General features: G+C 39.5%; 1 protein-coding gene across 3 annotated transcripts in view; it reads right to left on the reverse strand.

Annotated features, from left to right (window-relative positions):
- Window positions 1-384: 384 nt before the first annotated feature.
- The window catches only part of ergic2 (ERGIC and golgi 2), a 75035-nt gene continuing 50725 nt past the window's right edge, over window positions 385-24694 (reverse strand). For all 3 annotated transcript variants that reach the window (XM_048549279.2, XM_048549277.2, XM_059652428.1), the window contains 4 exons: window positions 15649-15746; window positions 11768-11930; window positions 9931-10010; window positions 385-4699 (listed from right to left, as the gene is read on the reverse strand). In XM_048549279.2, coding sequence (XP_048405236.1) covers window positions 4634-4699; window positions 9931-10010; window positions 11768-11930; window positions 15649-15746 — 407 coding nt within the window. In that variant the 3' untranslated portion in view covers window positions 385-4633. The remainder of the gene's footprint in view (window positions 4700-9930; window positions 10011-11767; window positions 11931-15648; window positions 15747-24694) is intronic.

The following is a 24694-nucleotide window of genomic DNA, read 5'->3' on the forward strand; positions in this document are numbered from 1 at the left end:
AGGAAACATTACGTTCCTGTTCTTCAATATCTAGGCCACACCTCACCAGGTTCTTCATCCCGTTGCTGGAGCAGATTATCTCCAGCTCATCACATCCCCAGCATTACACCCAAATGTTCTATGATGCATCTTTGGGTTTGGTCCTTTAAATACTTGTATTGAAGTAATATCATCTGGATCCTTGTCACATCTGTTGCTGCTCATTAGCTGTTGAATTTGGAAGTAAAATCTTAAGGAGCTGGCTGAGTTAAAAGGCCACTGAGGCATACGTTGAACATTCTGAAATCATACAAGACACACAACTCACCCTTGCTTCAGCAAGTAAGCATCAGTGCCATTACTTCCACCATGTATACTTCAGTGAATAGCAGAAACACTCATTAGTTTGGGAGATGTTTCTTTAATTGCATTTAAATTAAAACAGAAAATTTTTTAAAAATTGTGATTATCAAACATTAGAGAACAGTTTCAAAACTTTTAACACATTAAACAATTCAAAAGCAGCAATTCTGCTAAATATCCATGAAATCTTCAGAAAAACTGCATTGCCACTCTACAAGAGACCCTTTTGCTCCAAATCATAACCTATTACAATGTATGTGGTCAGCAGGTATACGCCATAAAATGTGGAATCTAATTAATTTCATGACAAAGATTACAAACTACTGATTACAAAAAATGATATGTTAATAATATTGTAAATTGTAATATAAGCTAATAACTTTAACCACAAAACTACAGATTAATATGCTAGAAAAGAGGTAGCAATTTGGTGGTCATTGGCTGAATTCTGGAGAGTTGTATAATGTGGACTTATATCTGCTAATCTTTATGAGCCACAAGCCTACAGATGTTTTAAAGCAGTCTTCTGGAGAAAAGTCATTGGTAAAAAAAAAACCAAGGGTGTCTTTGTCTGGTCTCCTAATTGAATGAAAAAAGAAAAGTAAAATCCCTCCACCTTACTGCAGAATAATTCATGAAGTCAGTTTTAACTTTAAGCAAGTTTCTGGAAGCTGCCCCAATTAGATGATTTTGCACCCAGATGATGTAGTGCAATGCCAAGCAGATTTTAATTATTGAGCCTCATTTAATTGCTATTTGAATCTCAGAGAACAGGTATGATGATTACATCAGGTGAGTGACAGCAAAGATTGGCTACAATTGTGCCACCATCCAGGTTAGTGGCTTGGAAAAGACTGGAATTGAGGACAAAAGAAGTTGTACCTTTCATCATGGAGCACTTTGTTTCTGTCCTCCACAAATAATTTTAGACTTAGAATAAATTTAGATTAGCAGTAAACTAACTTCTGATTCCCAGGTCAGACACCCGTTAAAGCTTCACTGGGGCATGACTTATGCTTGATGTTACTGGCCAAGCTATCCTTTACTGACATTCTTAGTTGCCCTATAAAATGTGATGATAGGTCACATACTTGAACTGTTGCAGTCCATGTGGTAAAGATGTTTCTAAATAAGGAGGTGGGGAGATTGAAGATTAAACCGAGAAACAGTCATGACCTTGGAGGTACATGTCAAGGCTGTGTTTGGAGAATTGGCTTTATGTTCCCATTCACATGTTGGCTGTGTCCCTCAAGGTGGTAGTCACAGGTTTAGGTGGTGTTGCGGAAGCACACCCTGTAAATATTACGACTGCAACTATAGTGTATGTGTCACGGAAGTTTAGTGGTTGGTGGCGCCAATCAAGCAGTCTTTCATCCTAGATATTACGATGTTTTGCCTTTGAGTGTTCTGTCTGTGCCCATTCACACAAGTGAAGAGCATTTCAGATTACTGCCTTTGAAGAGTTGGAATAACTTTAGTAAATTACATGTAGAGCATCAGAATATTTAACCACTGTTTAGCACTTATGTAGCAAGACTAGCTATACTTCTGGTCAATTGTGGCCTCAGAATGATGGTTTGGGATGGTAAGTTGATGATAATTATTGGGTTTTCTCTTGTTGCAGTTATTTCCAACACTTGCATAACATGAATGCTGCTTACCAATTATAGTTTAAGTGTGCCATTTAGGTCTTCCTGCATGTGTGTATGAGCTGTTTCATTATATAAGAAGTTGAAAATGCAACTGAACACTGCAATCAGAACAGCTTGGCATTTAAACTGAAGCAACTTGGAGACTGTCCTTAGAAATTCCTGTAGTGACGTTCTGGGGCTGAGATGACTGGTCTCCGAGAACCACAACCATCTTCTTCTGTACCAGGCATAATTAATCATTGAAGACATAACCCTTGATCTTTGCTCACTTCAATTCTGGCATCATGCACAAATATTGCCTTAATGCCAAGAACAGGCACTCTCACTTCAGCTATCCTATTGATCTGATAGAAATGGAATTTGCACAAATTTTGAAATGCCTGTCCTTGCATCTACCAAATCTTGCAGGTGAAATTGAAAAGTCAGAAATGGGACATTTTCAAATTGACCCAGTAATCTTTTTGTACCAATCCAGCACTTTGATATCGAAGCTAGTATTAAGGTATCCAGTTACTTTCAGCATACAACATTAAGTATGTTGCCTTGCTTTGCATTTTGACGTATTTAACTCTTCTGAATCATACAACTTCATGCATGTAGGAACTAGGGACATATTTTTAAAAATTGTTACTGTATTACACTGAGTTTTTAAAAAAATTCTGTTAAATAAGATAACTTGTACAGGTGGTTGCAAGTATTTCCTTCTAATAAGAATATAATTAAGACAGCACCAGAAACAAATTTGTTGCTGAAGAATATTTTGTATTTGAAACAGAAAAATAACACCAAATTTGGTTATGTTTGCAGCAGGAGTGATCAGTTAAGCCTACACTTCATGAAGGATAAGATAAAATGAGCCTTAAGTTTGCTATTTAAAGCAAAACTCAACAGAAACTCTGTAGGTGCTCCTGCTCTATATTGAAACTGTGCAGGATTTAAGATTGACAAAATGTGCAGGTCATATATTCTAGTGTGAATACAGTAATTATGTCCTGATTTACTGCACATTAGCAAAGGTTGAGTTGTATTGGGATTACACATGTATAAATACTACACTGACTTAAAAAAAAGATGCATAGTGAACATTGTTAGCTAAAAATATATATATGTCCTTGTTCATTATTTTTTAGCTTCTCCCATGACAATTGTCAATACTAAACCAAAATAAATTAAATATCTCCAAAATTAATCTCGTAGTTTTATTAAATACCAGCTGTTACTAAAGTCTGCAATACAGTCACGTTATATCTGTGCAAAACTTAATTTCTTTCACCACAGGTATCACAAAGTAGAAAGAAAAGTATATGTAACTAGAAACTACAAAGCTGACCAGCTTTTCTTTTTAGCTACAGCAGTAAAATGTGCTTCAGCTTCCATGACAATCATGGAGTCTCAAATGCATTATCACTAATGACTGATACCAACCAGTTTCCTTGTGAAGAGGGTAAATAGCTCTAAACTGACGATGATAGTCCATTGAGACAGGTTAATCTGTGACGTGAATTAAAAAAGAACACTTAGTTTAGTCCTGATTTTATAATCATATTACGCAGAATACAATGGCTCATCCATGTTTTCCAGTCTCTCAGTTACACCTGTTCGAACAGCCATATTTAGTTCATCATTATCTATTATTCTGTTTGGGGAACTAAATACACTGCTTCCTAACTGACGGGAGGGATTCTACATAGGTATCAATGCAAATGCTTAAGTATCTGATTTATGGCTACTTCAAGGTTCACATACATACAAAAATCTAGAACCCTGACAGGAAAAGAAAACATGCATTGTTAAATCACCAACCTACTCTTACTTTTTTTTTCAAAATGAAGAACACTAGAAACATTTAGAAAAAAAAAATCTATAATTGAAAGGCAGCTGTTCTAATTCACCTGGCTGAATAGAACTAGATGCTTTTAGCAGCCATAACCAGAAGGGGTCAGTGATAGACCAATGCATCTGAAATATTAAATTTCAGATTCTCAGTTCAGAGACAATTATTTTTTGCCGATACAAGTGAAGGAAAACTATTTTACAAGAGGAGAAATTAGGAGCACAGCAAGCTCCTAATGTTTATTCTTACTATTAACATTATTGCCTTTAAGCAGTCAAGCATTAGAGTGTCTTCCAATATTTTATTCTTAACACAGATGATTTTGTGACAGGATCACCCTGCACAGGACCACACCCTGTATTCATTCATTCATTCCTATAATGCAACAAAGATTCTGGGACAATCCTGTCTGCATACACACATTTTAGAAGTTCACATACAATTGTAAAAACAAATCCTTTTGGTGGATTTATACCATCACAAATTAAATTGTATAGTGTAAATAAATCACAAGCCAGATTTCTAGTCATCTCATCTGCTTGAAGTATGACCACAAATACTGATTATTCTCCCCTTATTTTAAATGAAGACACTGGATTATTTAATAGCCAGTTCATCATATAATGGTAATATTATGACTTGACAGATAATGTCTTGACTGGTACTGAAATAGTTAAGAGACCAGAATTTAACTAATGATTTATTTAAACAAAGGCTGTGCAACTCAAAAATGTTTTATTGCACATTTAAAATTGAGGAAAAATCCAACAAAGAGCTTTTATTTCTTGAACATCTCCACTTGATGTTAGTGCTCAACATCATCTAAAATTGGAAGGGAGTGATTATTCATGTGACCATCGAGTGTGGGGACCTGGAAAACAAAACATGCATTAAAAAGTTCTGGCTGAAAGAAATATTTTTTCAATTGAAGTTATATATGTTTAAACAAATATACAGAATTAGTTTGATTTGAAAGTTATTAGCTACGCTTTAAAACAGTGTCCTAGAATTATTTTCCACCTGCATGAAATAACTTTGCATTAATAAGCATTGCTCATTAAAATAAATTTTGGAAAAATTACAACTACTACTTGTTGAGATTTTCTTTTAAAGTATTGTGTGTTTAAATCAACATAGAAACAGAGGAAACATTGTGTACAGCTCTAATTGTATTCAAGTAAGGCTTAAGTGAATTTAGTGAAATTTACCACTTGCAATGTGACAGGTAAATGTTTTTAACCACAGAATGTGCATATACATGATGCATGTTTCAGATGTTTAATTGTAAACCAAATGCTGTGAACCGCAACAGAAATACTGCAGTAAATAAAATGTTCCAAACTGTAACACTACTTCCGCTGAATTGTTTAAACTTAATAAAAGAACAAATGATTAAACCTCGAAGCAAAAGAAAACCTAAGGCAAGACTGAGTTGTTAGATAATAGAGTTTAATGCTTCCTTTTTGTTTGTTGAGCCAATTTTTGTTTGGACCAGTAAGACTTGTATTTGAACAAACAATAACAGATATGCAAATGGATAAAGATGGCAAATTTAAGAACACAAAGCTACAATTCATTCTTTTCAGAAACTCTCCACTCAAACTATTAAAATGCCTCAATCTAATTACAAACTTTGTTTTATGGAAGTAAATGTTGTTCCACATTTTGTTTTTGCTAAGATCAGTCACATTTCTAATCAATGTGATCCTCAAGATTGACATTTAGGAACATTTGTAAATACTATGCTATTAAGTGTTTCAAGTCAGATTATTAAATTGTTTTTTTGTTATGTAGGAGTATTAAGGAAAGTAGTTCCAAGATTAGTGAAGATAGTTGAGATACAGTTGTGCTATGATCCTGTTGAATGACAGCATGGTTCAAGGAGCTTAATAGCCTACTTCTGCCTTTTTGGTGTGACAGGATGCAAATATTGTTGTCAAGTTATCCACATTTTACTGTGGATAACTTGACCATTTTCTATGGAGGCATGATAAGGGAACTATTAGTTCTCTTAAAATATGGGTCTTAAGCCTAACCTCTGGATAATGGCATGCTATGGTATTACTTTCTGCTTGGATCCTTCTCTGCCAAAATCCTAGGGTAGGTGAATTATCAATATTTTAACTAAACATTGTCGTAAGAATCACAGGTTTAATGGGCAGTGGTAACTTTGGAAGCAAACTTGTAACAAAAACAGAAATTGCTTGAAAAACTCAGTACATCTGGCAGCATCTGTGAAGAGATCTTTGTTTTATTTTGTTTTGTGACCCTGCACATTTTTAATTGCCCATTTCTGTCATTACTCCTCTAATTTTCAGGCTAGATATTCATTTAAAATAAGAACAATTTTTGGCCATCTTAACTCTGATTTCAGAGCTTATAGCTATTTCCATTGTTCCTAGAATAATTTCTAAAGCCCTAGATTTTCAGCATTCCATTCAGTAGTACACAATGGATCTATGCATACTTTAATGTTGTATTTGTCTTGACAAAGCATATTATCATCTTGTTGGACCGCAACTTTCCCCCCACGGTGATTGAGAACGCCCTTGACCGCGTCTCCCGCATTTCCCGCGACACATCCCTCACACCCCGCCCCCGCCACAACCACCCCAAGAGGATCCCCCTCGTTCTCACACACCACCCTACCAACCTCCGGATACAACGCATTATCCTCCGACACTTCCGCCATTTACAATCCGACCCCACCACCCAAGACATTTTTCCATCCCCTCCCCTGTCTGCTTTCCGGAGAAACCACTCTCTCCGTGACTCCCTTGTTCGCTCCACACTGCCCTCCAACCCCACCACACCCGGCACCTTCCCCTGCAACCGCAGGAAATGCTACACTTGTCCCCACACCTCCTCCCTCACCCCCATCCCAGGCCCCAAGATGACATTCCACATTAAGCAGAGGTTCACCTGCACATCTGCCAATGTGGTATACTGCATCCACTGTACCCGGTGCGGCTTCCTCTACATTGGGGAAACCAAGCGGAGGCTTGGGGACCGCTTTGCAGAACACCTCCGCTCAGTTCGCAACAAACAACTGCACCTCCCAGTCGCAAACCATTTCCACTCCCCCTCCCATTCCCTTGATGACATGTCCATCATGGGCCTCCTGCACTGCCACAATGATGCCACCCGAAGGTTGCAGGAACAGCAACTCATATTCCGCCTGGGAACCCTGCAGCCATATGGTATCAATGTGGACTTCACCAGTTTCAAAATCTCCCCTTCCCCTACTGCATCCCTAAACCAGCCCAGTTCATCCCCTCCCCCCACTGCACCACACAACCAGCCCAGCTCTTCCCCCCCCACCCACTGCATCCCAAAACCAGTCCAACCTGTCTCTACCTCCCTAACCGGTTCTTCCTCTCACCCATCCCTTCCTCCCACCCAAGCCGCACCCCCAGCTACCTACTAACCTCATCCCACCTCCTTGACCTGTCCGTCTTCCCTGGACTGACCTATCCCCTCCCTACCCCCCCACCTACACCCTCTCCACCTATCTTCTTTACTCTCCATCTTCGGTCCGCCTCCCCCTCTCTCCCTATTTATTCCAGTTCCCTCCCCCCATCCCCCTCTCTGACGAAGGGTCTAGGCCCGAAACGTCAGCTTTTGTGCTCCTGAGATGCTGCCTGGCCTGCTGTGTTCATCCAGCCTCACATTTTATTATCTTGGAATCTCCAGCATCTGCAGTTCCCATTATCTCTTATCATCTTGTTGGTCTCTTTTATAAGGTACTTTCTTATGGTAGTTGTTTGGCTTGGAAATGATCCACCTTGAACTTTGTTTTAGTAAACTGGCATTCACTATTTGTACGTGTAAGACTTCAAATCATGGCCCTAGCATCAGGGTTCCCCAGTTTTGAAACAATTTTGTATCATTTACATTCCAACTACTGGTCCAGTTAGTTCAAGCACATCTTTTATATTCATTTGAATATAACTGATTCTGCTTTCGGAATTCTCTTTATGTGATGGAATTCTCTGTAGTGTTGCTTTGCCTTTCCCAGACTTGTATGAAAGAAGTGCCCTTTCTTTGGTATTATGATGATTCTGAACAAAATAAGCCAGAATAGTATCAACTCAACTCTCAGCTGTTAAATGCAGCTTGCAAAAGGGCCAAAACTCAGCAATGTTCAATAGCTTAACTTAAAAATCCCAAGAATAGATTATCTTGGAAGTGCTCTCATGGGACCAGAAATAAGGCATATAAGCCTAGATTTTCCAAGTAACTATCTACTTTACCACTATAATATGGCAGCTGGAATTGTAAAACATGCTGGCGCTCTGTTCCATAACTCTGCGAACATTAGTACATCCCTCAATTCCCATCGCATTTGAGTGGCTTAGGAAGTACCTTTCCATTTCAAGACAAATGTATACATGAAAATAAGGTGGAAGCCCCATTAAATGTTTCACTTCCTGTCACTTCTGCCTTTTCATTCTCCATGTTTGACAGGTAAGAGAGGCATCTGGATTGCAGGACAGTGAAGAGGAGTGCTTTTTAAAATAATGCACAGCTGTTACAATTGCAGTCTTTGATGAGTAATTTGATTGATGTGAGGGCTACAAATTACAACCAAACTTAAATACTAGCTCCATCTCAAGTGCCTCACTGTCTTGATGAAAGCTGGTGTCTGGTTTATATACATATATTTCATGTTTTTAAAACAAGATTTTAAACTAGTGGTCTGTGGATGTCGGTCTATTTTTGTGAAGCTATTTAAACAAATTAACTAGGTTAGTCTTTCTGGAACCATGATTTTAAACCAGTTTCTGCCTCCTGATGTGTTAAGGAAAGTTTATTTATACTGGAGTTTAACCAAAGAAAGAAGATATCAAGCCATTAGCTTTGCAGATGAGCAAAAGCTTCTGGGTAGTTCAAAGGATGCCTGACTGAGTAAGAAGTAAGATACTCTCTCCTAGAAAAGGAGGTTGTTTAGAGCAGTTAAGGAAATAAGTTGCCTCAGTGCAAAAGCGTAGCTTATGAACCTTCCAGACTAGGAATTTGTTTCGTTAGAACTATGCAGACTATTAAAAGATTAAGAAAGCCTAAGCTCTCAAATGACAGCGTGGTCAAGGGTGAAAACCCTACGGCTCACAGGACTGAAACTATGAAGCAGTTTAGTCAAACCTACTGATTTGACAGGGAAGCAATTTCTCTGGAATTGAGTAACTATAAAATGGTCATGTGCTTGGGCCAGGATAGTAGTGACTTTGGAAGATAAGATGATACTGTAACTCAGTTCCAATCAAACTTGGAGCAGAAACAGAAATTGCTTGAAAAACTCAGTACATCTGGCAGCGGGAGATGGGAATTTGTTATGTCGTGTGTTTAAATCTTTAAAACTACGTCATTTTCAGAATAGTTGTTTCATTTTATTTTCATTTCTTCTGTGCAATAAATGTGTTTACAGTTAAAACCAAATATGCAGCCTTGTGTGCTTATGTTCAGTGAAAGATGAGCATGTCAAACGAAAAAAAGAAAAAATATCAGCCATCAGGCCAGATTTCATTCTGGTATCTGACTTATTCAGTAGTAACCGTCAGCTGTTTAGAACGCTTTTCCTAATTTTGCACGTTGGGATTAATTTATTGATCACAAAAAGATACGACAGAGTGATTTCCTATGGTTTCAACATGTCGAATAAAGCCAGTGCTTATCATAGATCCGAGAATTAAACGAGCTTTACTGAACAACTAATTGTACCGGGCTGTACTTCTGTCACCATGTTCAAAATATAAAATAACTTTAATTTTTGTTTGAGTAAATACTTCACATTTTTTAATACTGAATACTAAAAAGAGTCAAGAGGATGTTACTTCTATTACTGTAAACAAATAAAATTGAAAACGCACTTAGCAGTGAAACCATCTCTTGTGTCCGTTTTATATTTTTTGTAAATAGATTTTCAATTATAATCCTTATGATTTAGAATTGCATTCCAAATGGTTCAAAAATGTGACAGTCCTTGGACTTAACCCAAGAATCTCAATTTGGTAGTGAGGAGTTTGCTTTTGATGCACTCAGACTACCTAAGTTTAAAGAGCTGAAATGTGATGAAATAACACAAAACAAATAAAGTAAACTTACAGATTTAGGTTTATAAGCTCCAAGTCTGAAGCGACAACAGATAATATCAACAAAAAACCCCACAAATCCATGTAGCATGCCTGAGGGAAGAACATATTAAGGATGTGAGCTGCACCTTGTAATGCTGACGTCACAATGCTGAGTTTACATATTAAGCAAAATACCGCAAAATTACGTCTGTTTACAGCTTATTGACAGTAAATCTGAAAGAAATAGGCAATTATTTTCCAAACAAATAAATCCTGTTGCATTTTTTTTGAATCCCAGGGCCAACAGTGAATAACACATGTATAGATTTTTAAAATGTCAACTTTATAGCAAATGGATATCACAGACATCACTTTCAATTCATAGGTGTTGCTTCTAAAAGGAAGGTTGATTAATATTTGTGTGAACAGAAACTTGCAAGTAATTATGGTCGAAATAATATTAAGAATAACACTGGGGTCTTAAATGCTGTGAAAAGAATGAACTATAATAAATCTCCTACAGAAAATAATGTTGTTCACCCTATGATAAATTATAAGATTAGAGTTTTGCCAGCAAAAAGAAAATTCTGTAGTTAACCAAGTCTATGGCAAAACACAAAATATTTTTAGGGTCCAAAGTTTTGGTTGTTTTGTTTCATTGCTACAACTTGCTACCATGCTGTACACAGTTGACAGTATTCTAGACAATAAAATATGCATAATGGTCTTATCTGCACACAAAGGTGCACAGTATAGACTGTGCTGGCCAGAATTTCTGCCAATTTGACAAATTTCTTGAGCAATTTCACCTATACTAAATTATGCACGGTTATTTACACATAATCTAATGTAAATTTCAATTTCCCGAGTTGCAATGCCAAATTAAACGCAATATTGAAGCTTCAATCATCATTCATGTCTACAGGCAACTGCTTACCTCAGTTTGAAAATTTGAATTTTTCATATGCAGACATGATGTTTAGAAATTTTAAAATAAAACTTTTTAAATACTTCAAATGGGGGTAAAATTCTATTGAAAAAATATGTCTAGGCCTGAATTTTGCAAGCAAAGTTGGTACTAATTGCCCATCTTTCTATTCTTAAGGTTATAGTGTTACGCCTTCTTGAACTGTTCTAATCTGTGTGAAGGTGTGGAATAGTCCATTAATGCCCTTCAGTTGAGAGTTTGAGAATTTTAACACAGCAATAGATGTCAGGATGTTGTATGATCTGGAGGAAAACTTGGAGACTGAGGTGTTCTGAAGTCACAGTCATAGAGCATAGAGCAGTCCAACTAGTCCACACCAACCATATTCCCAAATTAAACTAGTTCCACTTGCCTACAATTGGCCCATACCATTCCAAACCATGCCTATTCATGTACTTATAAAAATGCCTTTTAAACGTTGTAGCTGCAGCAGCATTCACCACTTCCTACGGCAGTTCATTTCATACACGAACCGCTCTGTAAAACAGTTGCTACTCATGTCCTTTTTGAAGCTTTCTCCAATTGCCTCAATAATATGACCCCTTAATTATTTGACGTTCTAGCTAGTAGAGGTCACAGAAGGTGCTGGAAAAGTTATCTGGGCGAGTGCCTGCAGACACAGTACTTTTTGGTGCATTGAATGGATGAGCTGCCATCTCATGCTTTGCACCTGTGGTGGGGAATAAAGATGTTCACAAAACCTGCTATTATCTAAATCGAATTAACTGAAGTGAGCCAATTTCATGTCTCTGTGTGTATTATGTCCCTACTCTTGAATATTTAAAACACTTTTTCTATAATTTCATGAAAACATTACAGCAAAAAACCCCCACTGCAGTCAACATTCCTTGTGTTATATGACAAAAGCTATAGTACTTGCCTGTTGTTGAGAATATTCCTCCAACAATTCCACATAACCTCACTAAGAATTGTCCTAAAGGCATGTGCTGCTCAGTCACAGTGACCATCAAGGAACTGATGTCGTATTTTATAAAAATACCTGAAACACCATGGCTGCCTGTTGCATGGTTTATTACACGTTCCTAGGAAACGGAAAAGCTCACAATGAATTCATACAATATAGTGACATACAAAAATACATTTAAACTCTCTTTCCCATTCTGGTTATTTCAGATTATGGACACAGAAACTTTCTGTTAAGTATTCAACTTTGCCACCGTCAGTTTCCTCTCAAAATTATCGCTGAAAAATACTGACCTTACCGGTCTTACCTGAGAATTGTGTTGGGGGCATCTAACTGCAGTTAATCAGAGGAAAATCAGCCAGAACTGCCATTCTTAACTATTCCTAATAATCAGGCAGCATTGGATCTAATGGTTGTAAAAGCAACAGTCACAGTCAAGGCTTTCAGATAAATGTCAACCAACTGAAGTTTGAGAGTTATTGGTGCTGCAAAGTTGGGTACAGTATTTGTGGATTAGGAGACAGGATGTTAGAATTTGGCTGAGATGGAAGCCATTGCAGAGTCCCTTTAAAAGGCTGTGCTTTTTCTATGCTTGGAGATGTAAACTTTCAAGCTGCTGACAGACAAGTACAGAGAGCACCCAAAGTGAAAAAATTGCATCGAAAGGACGTAACATTAGCAGGTCAAGCAGCAGTTTTACCAAGACAATTTTTGAATTTAGCTAATTTGAACCAGGGATATCAAAAACCTATCAAATTTAAATCTGATGGTTTTTGACAAAATAGGACAAATCCTATTGTAAGAAATATTGACATGTTAACAAGGGTATAAAAGACAAGGCAGTCAGGCAAAGAAAGGAGAGCGAATTGCCATCTGCCAGGGTTAACAGCTCTCAGAGAATTGCTGGCTCTCGGTCTTCGCTAAGTTTTAGAGAAAGCACAATCTAAATCATAAGTTACTAAGGCACAACTAGTTAATACTCCTGACAGAACATTCGATGTGGAAAACTTCCGGGTTCTGAAATTCTCCCAGGTCTGGCACAGAACCCAACCAAAACCTATACTCTCACCTGCTACTCTAGTCCCTCACCCATTTACCTTGTACATTGGCCTTTTTCTCTGTAGCTTGTAAAAGTCCTTTTGGGATCTTTAAACCTTGGAATATGACAGTTACTGCTGTAAATAAGAGTGCGTAATTTGGCCTCCTGATCGTGATTTGCTCAACATTCTCAAGAGGGCCAAATCCGATGTTCAGGCCAGAAAGCTGAAGCTCTGGGGCAGGAGCCTTAGGAATGAAATAAGCAAATGGCGAAGTGACTGCAGTCACCATTCCTCTGAAGATTTAGCCCTGTGCATCCAAGTCTGATCATATGAAGTTAGGTGGAAAAGTAAGCTGGAAGAAGCGTGCAAGGAGGACGCAAAAGATTTTACACAGTTAAGTCACTGGATAAGATGAGATACAAAATATAACATGGAAAATTACGTGGCTATTACTTAAGGTAGAAAAAATAACAAAGCAGAACTTTTGCTTCTAAAATGGCAAGGGGATGGGAATATTGGTATTCAGAGGGTCCAGGGTGTTCTTGTACAGGAATCATAGGAAGTCAAGGAATAGCAAACAATTAGGAGCAGAAATGGTATGTGAGTCTTTATGACAAAGATTCTAATACAAAGAAGCCTTACTGTAATTTTATATGGGTTTGTTGAGACTACGTCTACAATGATGCCTACAGATATGGTTTATTTACCCAATGTAGAATATATTAGTGTTCAAAGACTGAAGTTAGAAAAGCTGATAACTGGGACAAATGTTATACTCCAAAAGATAATTATTTAAAAAGAAGTCAAGACAAAATGTGTGTCAGACTTTATGTCAGTTAGCCACGCTACATAAAACTCATACCACTAGCTCCCCACAGTTGTACAACCAGCTCCTACCGGAATTAAGATAATAAAATGTGAGGCTGGATGAACACAGCAGGCCAAGCAGCATCTCAGGAGCACAAAAGCTGACGTTTCGGGCCTAGACCCTTCATCAGAGAGGGGGATGGGGGGAGGGAACTGGAATAAATAGGGAGAGAGGGGGAGGCGGACCGAAGATGGAGAGTGAAGAAGATAGGTGGAGAGGGTGTAGGTGGGGAGGTGGGGAGGGGATAGGTCAGTCCAGGGAAGACGGACAGGTCAAGGAGGTGGGATGAGGTTAGTAGGTAGCTGGGGGTGCGGCTTGGGGTGGGAGGAAGGGATGGGTGAGATTAACCTACCGGAATTAACTCTTGATCAATCACTTATTCCCTCATTCAATTTGGTTTTAGATATTCCTTCAGATCATATTAAATGACAACAACATGGGGACTATTCTGTGACATGAGAACAACAGATTAGGCCTATTAATTTCTGGAATTTAGGAGGAGATGATCTCTTCGATACAATGAATATTTCTAAATGGCTTGCGACAGTAGATGTTGGGAGTGGCTCCCCTTGCTGGGGAGTCTAGAACTGACGGTCACAGTCTCAGACTGAGGAATCAGCTGACTAACAGTGAAATTAAAAAAAAAGCTCTTTATTCAAAGTTGCAACTCCTTAGAATTTGTTATCTCTGAGCACTGAGTTCGCTCAGTCACTGAGCACAGTCAGTATGCAGATTGATCGTTTTTGACTATTAAGGGAAGCACAGCATACACTATAGGGTGGGAAGACAGTGTTGAGATAGAAGATTTTCTTTATTCCTTCATGGCATACAGGCATTATTGATGAATTTATGCACATGTGCAATTATTGTCACTGAATCTGAAACAACTCGGCTTTCTGTCTCTACATCTGTGGACACAGCCAAACTTGCCGAGTTTGTTTCGCAATTTCTGCTTTTGTTTCAGATTTCCAGCATCAACAGTTCTTTCATTTAAAAAATGTTTTAGTTTTGTTGTTTTACAAAGGAAAAGCATGTTTATCACCGCAACAGTAATGCTATTTAAAACATAAGGAAAAGCAGAGGCAGCCTTCGTACAGCTAGAAACACCTCTCAGATTTCAGTCACTGAGGAGACGGAGAAGAAAACTGAAATATGTGGGGAATTGCTGAGTGACAGTAAACCTCTTCCAGTTCAAGCTGAAGTAAAATAAATGTGCGTTTCAAAAAGGGAGCCTCAGTAAATTTGCAAGCAAGTAGAAAGGCTTCACAATACCACTGGCGAGATGGCAGAGCTCCATAATAAATCAGTGGAGCTACTGATATTAGAATTCTCAAAAAAAAAAATGAAGTATGCATTAGAACCAAATGTAACGTGATAAAAATGGAAAGGACTGCAGATGCTGTAAATCAGGAACAAAAACAGAAGTTGCTGGAAAAGCCAGCAAGTCTGGCAGCATCCATGAAGAACAAAAATCAGAGTTAACATTTCCGGCCCAGAACTGTTCTGAGGAAGGGTCGCTGTTCCCGAAAAGTTAACTGATTTTTTTTCTTCACAGATGGGGCTCGACCTGCTGAGCTTTTCCAGCAACTTCTCATTTTGTAACAGGTGATTACTGTTTATCCCAGTAATGAAATTCCCATTAGACAATTTAATAGCAGTTCATCTCTTAAAAGGAGGTGGCAACATCTTAATCCTATTATTTTAAATTCCATTGAAATACTGCTGTCACATTTGTTCTCCATGTAATAGCGTGAACTGCACAATAATAATTAAGTATATACCTCAACAAAACGAACTCATGCCATAATCAGGAAAAATAGGAAACATTCATAATGTAGTGATTGCAAAGTGGTTGAAACATGTATGGTCCAGCTTAAGTGGCATATCTGAATACTGTGATAATCAAACAACTTTATCGTTTGACTTACCCTTTCTGTGACTGAATACTGATGAGTGTCTGCTGAGAACTTGTAGGTATTAAGTTTTGTTGGCACAATTGTGATGAAGTATTGAAACATCTGATTATCTAAAATACACACAATATATTTGAAAGAAATGCATAAAAAAATGCCAACAGATAACCATCAGAAAATTGCAGTAAAAATTTACATAAACAATACAGGAGAACAAAAGTTGATGTGTTCATTGTGGCATACAATACCAATCTATATCTGATCAGTTAGAGATGCATGAATATCAGTTTGGTTAATTTTCCTTAGAACTTTTGCTTTCCTTCTGAGCAAAAATAGCAGCATCCCAACTACTGTGAATAGTCAAATTGGCCTATAGTAAGTTTTGTCACACTACTTTCTGGGATGGTGTGCTGAAACATTCATACTGTCACCAATCTGGCATTTTAAACATCAAATCCAGAGCAGCGAAGCATGTGATAAACTTTCGATCCTCAAGATTTCCAGGACGTGATTTATGCATGAATTTGAGTATTTTGAGCAATAGAATGTTGAGCTTCAGCGGACCATAACAATTTGTATCATGCAACCTGTATTTAGTGTCTTTAATTTACTAAGGTATCTAAAGGCACTTCACCGACACATTATAAACACATCATAGTCTCTTGTTCAAAAAAAGGGAATAAGGATAACCCTGGAAATTACAGGTAAGTTAGTCTTACATCAGTGGTGGGCAAATCAGTGGAAAGGGCTCTGACAGACAGGATTTATGATCACTTGGAAAGGCACAGTTTGATTCGTAATAGTCAGCATGGATTTGTGAGGGGTGGATCATGCCTCACAAACGTAACTGAATTCTTTGAAGAGGTGACCAAACACATGGATGAAGATAGAGCAGTGGATGTGGTATACATGGATTTAAGTAAGGCTTTTGGTAAGGTCGCCCATGGTAGGCTCATGCAGAAGATAAGCAGGCATGGGACAGGGGGAAATGTGGCAGATTGGATTCAGAACTGGCTGACCCTTAGAAGACAAAGGACAGAAAATATTCAATATGGTGCTCAGTTATGAGTGGTGTACCGCAAGGATCTGTTCTAGGTTCTCTTCTATTTGTAATTTTTGTAAATGATTTGGATGTAGGAGTGGAAGGGTGGATTAGCAAGTTCATGGATGATACGAAGGTGTGTCGAGTTGTGGTAGTGTGGAAGGCTGTTCTAAGTAACAAAGGGACATTGATAGGACGCAGAGCTGGACTGAGAAGTGGCAGATGGAGTTTAACCCTGAAAAAAGTGTGAGGTGATTCATTTTGGAAGGACAAACTTGAAAACAGAATACAGGATTAACGGAAAGCGTCGAGGAGCAGACGGATCTTGGGTTCATGTCCACAGTTCCCCAAAAGCTGCCACCCAGGTGGATAGGTTGTTAAGGTGGTGTATGGTGTATTAGCTTTCATTAATAGAGGGATTGAGTTCAAGAGCCGTGAAGTTATGTTCCAGCTATACAAAAGCCTGGCTCAGCCACTCTGGAGTATGGTGTCCAGTTCTGGTCGCCTCGTTACAGCAAAGATGTGGAAGCGTTGGAAAAGGTGCAGAGGAGATTTACCAGCTTGTTGCCTGGAATGGAAGGAAGGTCTTACGAGAAAAGGTTGGCAGAGCCAGAGCTTTTCTCTTTAGAAAAACGAAGGATGTGAGGTGACTTGATAGAGGTGTACAAAATGATCAGAGGTATAGATAGAGTGGAGAGTCAGAGATTTTTTCCTAGGGTGGAGGTAGCTATTATGAGAGGGCATAGTTTTAAAGTGAGGGGAGGTAGATATAGGGGAGACGTCAGAGGTAGGTTCTTTACTCAGAGTGGTCAGGGTGTGGAATGCCCTTCCGGAGAGGGTAGTGGAATTGGCCTCATTTGGGGCATTTAAACAGCTATTAGCTAGGCATATGGATTATAGTATAAGGTAGGGGTAGAGGTTAGATAGGTTTTAGGATAAGGGTAAAAGTTCGGCACAACGTCATGGGCCAAAGGGCCTGTACTGTGCTATGTTCTAGTCTCACAATGAGATCTTAAGGCAGAGATCAAGATTTTGATATGTATGTATATAATCAAAGAGATAGAATTATGTTAAAGGCAGAAGCAGGTGCGAAGAGATGAATATGTTTAAAGAAGGAATCCAGAGTTTGAGGCTAAGATAGCTGAAGGTACATCCAACAGTAGTAGGTAATTAAAGTTGGAGATGCTTAAGAGGGTAGGTAAGGCTGGAGGAGATTACACAGACAGGGAGGCCACAGAGGATTTCAGAACAAGGATGAGAATTGTAAAATTGAGGCACTGTTGAGTTGGAAATCAGAATAGCTTTGTAAACATTGGGGTGATGGGTAAATGGGTGTGTCAGATGACAGACAGCAAAGTTTTGGATGGCCTCAAATGTATAGAAGTTAAATGAGGGAAGCTGGCTAGGGAGGTATGGGAAGAGTCAAATGTGGGGGCAACTGGCATGCAAGACGGTTTCAGAATAAAGGTCCATGCAAGGGCACTGTTACATATGTAGAAACAGGATATCATGTGTAATGCACAACTACATGGTTGGAAGTTCATATCAATATCAAAAATGTTACTGAGGCTACGAGTAGCTTGGTTCAGCTAGAGTTAAAAATAGAGTTGGTGACTAGGGAACAAGGATTATAGTGGAAGACAGAGATGTGGTTTTAGTCATCCCAATGTTGATTTGCAGGATAGTTCTTCACATCTAACTCTGAATGCTGGTTAAACAATCTAACAAATAGAGGGGTCAAATGATGAAACTAAAATAGAAGCACATGTCACCAGCACATGAGGAAACTGAATGTGACTACGTCACCAAGGGACAATGTGGGTGACAAATGGGTTGTGGTGGTAAAAGGAAAGATGCACAGGAATGGGGAGAGAAACCTTAATAGTACTTCTCTGGCAACTGTAAATTACCTAAAATATGGTTCCAGCTGAATACAGCCCCATCCTGTTGGATGACAGAGGAGGATGGTGTGGTTAAGTGTGTGAAAAGCTTCAGAGGTGAAGGAGGGTAAGAAAGTTTATTGGTACTTGGATTGCCATTTGTGACTTGGCAAGAACTATTTTGTACTGTGGGGAGGGTGGGGGTGTTTTGAAAACAATGGGCACAGGTTTAGGAGATGATAAAATATTTAAGGGTTTTGCAGGGAACTGAGTCTGAAGATGGTCCTATAGTTTGTAAGGATAGATGGCTCAAAGGTTGGCTTCTTGAAAGGGCTGATGACAGCATATTTGAGAAAGAGAGAATTGCTAACATTAGCCAACATGGGATACAGGATAGGAAGTTCAGTGTTCAGTAGTTTAATGGGAATGGGGTAGAGAAAGCAGGGAGCTTATATTCACAAGCAGAGCTCAGAAAAGGCATAAGGGGAGATAGGAGAGAAAGTAGAGGAAGTTTCAAGTATAGCAACGGTGAAGAGGGTTGTTAAAGGACATTAGACCCAGTGGAAATAGTGAAAGGAAGATGGCGTCACAGAGCTGATCAAATGGTCTTAATATTGATGACAAATAAGTCTATGAGCTCCTCACACATTTTGGAGGTAAAGGTGGAGGACACCAGGGAATCAGGCTTTAAGATGGCTTGCAGTAGAGAATGCTAACCATTGTTGCTCTTCTATTTCAGGATTATCCAGGAATAATCAGTTGTTTTCATGACAGCAGGAACAAATGTCACTGGTGGTGAATGGCTGAATTAGTTATCCACCACAAGCATTCAAGTCTGCACCAACAGACTTAGGAAAGTGTCAGTGAGGGCTGTACCAAGGCAAAGATTGAAGAAAGGAAGAATAAGACCATAAGACATAGGAGTGAAAGTAAGGCCATTCGGCCCATCTAGTCCACTCCGCCATTTAAATCATGGCTGATGGGCATTTCAACTCACTTTCCTGCACTCTCCCTGTAGCCCTTGATTCCTTCTGAGATCAAGAATTTGTCGATCACTGTCTTGAAGGCATCCAACGTCCCGGCCTCCACTGCACTCCGTGGCAAAGAATTCCACAAGCCCACCACACTCTGGCTGAAGAAATGTCATCTCATTTCAGTTTTAAATTTACCCCCGCTAATTTTAAGGCTGTGCCCACAGGTCCTAGTCTCCCCGCCTAACAGAAACAACTTCCCAGCGTCACCCCTTCTAAGCCATACATTATCTTGTAAGTTTCTATTAGATTTCCCCTCAACCTTCTAAACTCTAATGAGTACAATCCCAGGATCCTTAGCCGTTCATCATACATTAAACCTACCATTCCAGGGATCATCCGTGTGAATCTCCGCTGGACACGTTCCAGGGCTATTGGAGTGGGGCACTGAAGGTGGAGGTGAAAGTGTATTTAATCAGATTAGTAGCTGCAGAAATAATATGGCGAATGGAAGGTCAAAGATTAGATGGTTGGCGTTTTGACAGTAGCTGAAAGTGAAATGGAGATTTGTTTTCTCCAGGGTTAGATACAGGAGGAAATAGGATTTAACAGAATAGCAGATGTGAGTAGACAGCGTGACACAGGAAATGTTAATGCTGGAAAAGACATTTGGTTCAAGATTTGCATCCTGCACTCATCAGGACATTCACAAGAATAAAGGGGAACAACTTTTTACAGTAAGGTTTTGGAGTAGATCTGTAGCTCAGGTTGTGGGTGTTGAGGTTGGTTGGCTTTCCCAGCTGTTTTGTTGTTCTGCAGATGTTTTGTTACCACGCTGGGTAACATCGTCAGTGCAGCCTCTGATGAAGCGTCGGTGTGTTTTCCCACCTGGTTTTTAAACTCTGGGGTCCATTGCGATGGGTTGCCTACATGGCGGAATGTATACGGGGTAGAATTCAATGTGTTTATTAATAGCATGCTTCGTGGTGTGCCATGTTTCCAGGGATTCTTGTACTGTGTCAGCCTAGACTGTCCCAGGATCTTGGTATTGTCCCAGTCGAAGTGGTGGTTCTCCTTGTCCATATGGATTGAGATGAGTCAGTTTTGGTCGTGTCTTTTTGTAGCCAGTTGGTGTTCATGTACTCTTGCTGTTAGTTTCCTTCCTGTTTGTCTGATGTAGTGTTTCTCAGAGTCTCTACAGGGGATCTTGTAGATGACATTGGTCCCGTCCATGGCAGAGAGTGGGTCTTTAGTTCGGGGGAGCAGTTGTCATAGGGGTGATATGGGCTTGTGTGCCACTCTGATGCCCAGCGGTCGTAGGAGTCTTTTGGTGTGTTCCAACGTGTTCCTGATGTAGGGTGGTGTGATGAGTGTTGCGGGGCGTATAGAATCTTTCTGATGCTGTTCTTGGAGGCATCTTCTGACCCAGTTCTTTGGATATCCACTATCCTTGAACACTTGGAAGTGGTATTCCTCCTCCTCTTGGCATAGTTCCATGTTGCTGCAGTGTGTTGTTGCCCTTTTAAATAGTGTTTGCATGCAGCTTCATTTGTGTGTGCTGGGATGGTTACAATTGAAGTTCAATACCTGGTCTGTGTGTGCGGCTTTTTGGTGTACTTTCATTTGCAATTCCCCATTTGTCTTGCGTTCAACTATGACATCCAAGAATGGGAGCTGTTTGTTCTTCTCCTCCTCACTGGTGAATTTTATTCTGGTGAGGGTGTTGTTTATGAGTTTGTATGTCTCTTCTAAGTTAGTCCGTTTAATGATGACAACGGTGTCGTCTACGTAGTGTACCCATAGTTCAGGTTGGATTTGCAGAAAGCCAGTCCCTTCCAGTCTTTGCATCATTGTGATGCAAAGAGGAGGAGGAATACCTCTTCCAAGTGTTCAAGGATAATGGATATCCAAAGAACTGGGTCAGAAGATACCTACAAGAACAGCATCAGAAAGATTCTATACACCCCGCAACACTCATCACACCACCCTACATCAGGAACACGTTGGAACACATCAAAAGACTCCTACGACCGCTAGGCATCAGAGTGGCACGCAAGCCCACATCACCCCTATGACAACTGCTCACCCGAACTAAAGACCCACTCTCTGCCATGAACAGGACCAACACCATTTACAAAATCCCCCGCAGAGACTGCGAGAAACACTACATCAGACAAACAGGAAGGAAACTAACACGAGTACATGAACACCAACTGGCTACAAAAAGACACGACCAAAACTCACTCATCTCAATCCATATGGACAAGGAGAACCATGACTTCAACTGGGACAACAGCAAGATCCTGGGACACGCTAAGCAGAGACAAGCACGAGAATTCTTGGAAGCATGGCACTCCACGAAGCAGGCTATTAATAAACACATTGAACTCTACCCCGTATACATTTCACTACAGAGGAAACCCAGAAGTGAGGCAATCCATTGCAACGGACCCCAGAGTTTAAAAACCAGGTGGGAAAACACATTGAATACTTCATCAAAGGCTGCACTGAGGATGTTACCAAGCACAGTAACGAAACATCTGCGGAGCAACAAACCAGCTCGGCGAGCCAACCAGCCTCAACAACCTTTTACACTGAATGAGAAGAAAATGTTCACAAGTGGTTTTGTTGGTAGAGATGTTGCCATGGAAGATACATTAGTTAGACAAATACTCCTGTGTGTGTCGAGAGTTATGCTGATAATCAATTTAAGATAGTCAGTTGGGCTCACAGTCTGGCAGATTTTCACATACTCAAAGCTACATATAACAAAACACATGGCTATCTTTGTTGCAGACAGAAGTAACAGTCATAATGTTACTGCACTAGTAATCCAGAGGCTCTGAGGTTTAAAGTGAAATCCCACCATGGCAGGTGAAATTTAAAGTCAACTATCAAATCTGGAATTAAATGTTGGTCTCCATTATGGTGATTATTACAACTACTGTTGATTGTCCTAATAAAGCCCATCTGGTTTACTAATGGCCTTTAACCTGTCATCCTTACCTCGTATCACAGCTGGATGGTTGATTCTTAGCTGGCACCTGAAGTTGTCTAGCAAATCATTCAGTTCAAGGACAACTGAGGAAGGGCAGTGCCAGCAATGCCCATATTCCAAAAATAAACTAGAAAATGTAACAAAATAGCTGATAGCCATGTTCCAGCTTTCCCTTCAGGGCAGTTCCTTGACCACTCATCTTGCCCAATTTAAATCCAAAAACAGCTTGGTAGGTAGTCGTCAGTCATTAACTAACAGGTGAATTCTCCATTGCTACACCTCTACCAGGGTCGACTTGCAAACCAACCAGCCTTCTCATTCTTTAATTTAGTATTCTTGCAAATGCCTTGAGGACTGCAAGCTGAAAACTTTTGTCAAAGTGGATCTTTTCTCAAGCAATACTCAATGAAAGATTAATAGAATACACGTTCCAGGAAGCAATCACACCAGAACAGAGAAGCTAGGATCAGGAACTCTGGGTGATCATGCATCTAAAACAGGAATAAAAGCAAATAGCAGTAGAAAACCTGCGTGTTTGCAACCACCCGATTCTGTTCTGTGCTAAATGCTTGTAGCAAGGAAATGAATGGAACTAAGAGAAAGAACAATAAACATTTTCAACGAACTCTGGAGCAAGGGCTTATTCAGGGAACAAAACCAGAGGAGAGAAGGCATCATGCAAGACATTCAATTAACAGATGGATAGAAAGCTTTCATTGTTGCTTTGAGCTCTGTGCCCAAATGATGTGTTGTTTTCATGGCATAGTGGGGCAAGTGGATAAACTTTTGCATAGGAAAAAATTTGGAGGTCTTTCACAGGCAGTTAGAGGAGTTTGGGGTCAAGGCTTGAATGAAATTGGTAAAGCCAAGCAACAACATCTCAAGGACAGTAAACGCCTTATTTGCTGTGGCACACCTTGAGCAACTTAGGCAAAGTCCTATTAGATTTGAGAAATGATGCAGGAAGGAGGATTCTGAATCTGATTATGATAACACTGTGACCCATTCTAGGATAAAGTTGCACACAGATCAGACAAGAGCCAAAGCACGTGAAAAAATGACTAATAAGACAGGTGAATGAATGAAAATTAGTCTCACCAATGTCATAACTAAAGTATAACATCCTTATTTTCATGTTCAATTTCTTTGCAGAGGAAATAAGTTATCTCAAACACTCCATTCGCCTTCTAGCTACTTGCTTTCACTGCATAGCAACTTTATGACTGATGAAACAGAACACATGAATCCCTCTACATCTGGGAATTGTGCAGTTGTTTTATTTTTAAGATAACTGCTCATTTGCTTTTTCTCTATCATCTACTATTAACTCCCTATACTCTCCAGAGGATCAAAACTCACTTTGACAGTACCTGCAAGAACTTTCTGCATCCACATTTTTCTAGTTAACGTTCTGCCACACGAAATGTAACTGAAGAATACACCAAGAAGCTAAAAATGTCTGCAATGATGAGCCGTGAAAGAAAATAGCTTGAAACATAAAGCAGAGCAACAAAGCATTCTTCACATATGTTACGAATAAACCACAGGTGCAAACCAACATTGTCCTGCTAAATGGGACAAATGGATGTGGTTTGTGAAGACTAAAGTTGCTGAAATACTTGCCCATTATTTTTCAAGAGTTCACCAACAGAATGGAGGAAGAAATGGAAAACGGAACCAGAATGGAGAAAGTTATTTATGGAAGAATATAAGAACACAAGTAAGGACACACTGTGAAGTACTGCTCAAAACACACTGGTGCAGGCATCAACTATGCTCTGAAAAATCAATCTTTAGGTAACCAGAGAAAGGTCATCCCCATATGTAGCAGACACTATTCGAGAATGGGTGCTCCCCGAGTCACATATTATATCTCACCTTTCATTGCTCCAAGACTAAATATGACAATCTTCAACTTCAACCTAGTTTGTTTTCTTAAAACCCACCTACCGCCAATCTGTGTTAATCAGACCTCAATTTGCATACACTTCATCCAATCCCCATACCTTGCAACACTACTGCCAGCAGTGGGGTTTCAAAGAAGTCTCACAGTGGAACTGAACAATTAATTCTGTTTCTCTTTATACATATACCGTCAGATCTGCCGAGTTACTTACCACTTTGTGTTTTCATTTCAGATTTCCAGCATTCGCAGTATTTTGCTTTCAAA

This window comes from Stegostoma tigrinum, chromosome 18 (assembly GCF_030684315.1).
Source record: "Stegostoma tigrinum isolate sSteTig4 chromosome 18, sSteTig4.hap1, whole genome shotgun sequence".
Lineage (NCBI taxonomy): Eukaryota > Metazoa > Chordata > Chondrichthyes > Orectolobiformes > Stegostomatidae > Stegostoma > Stegostoma tigrinum.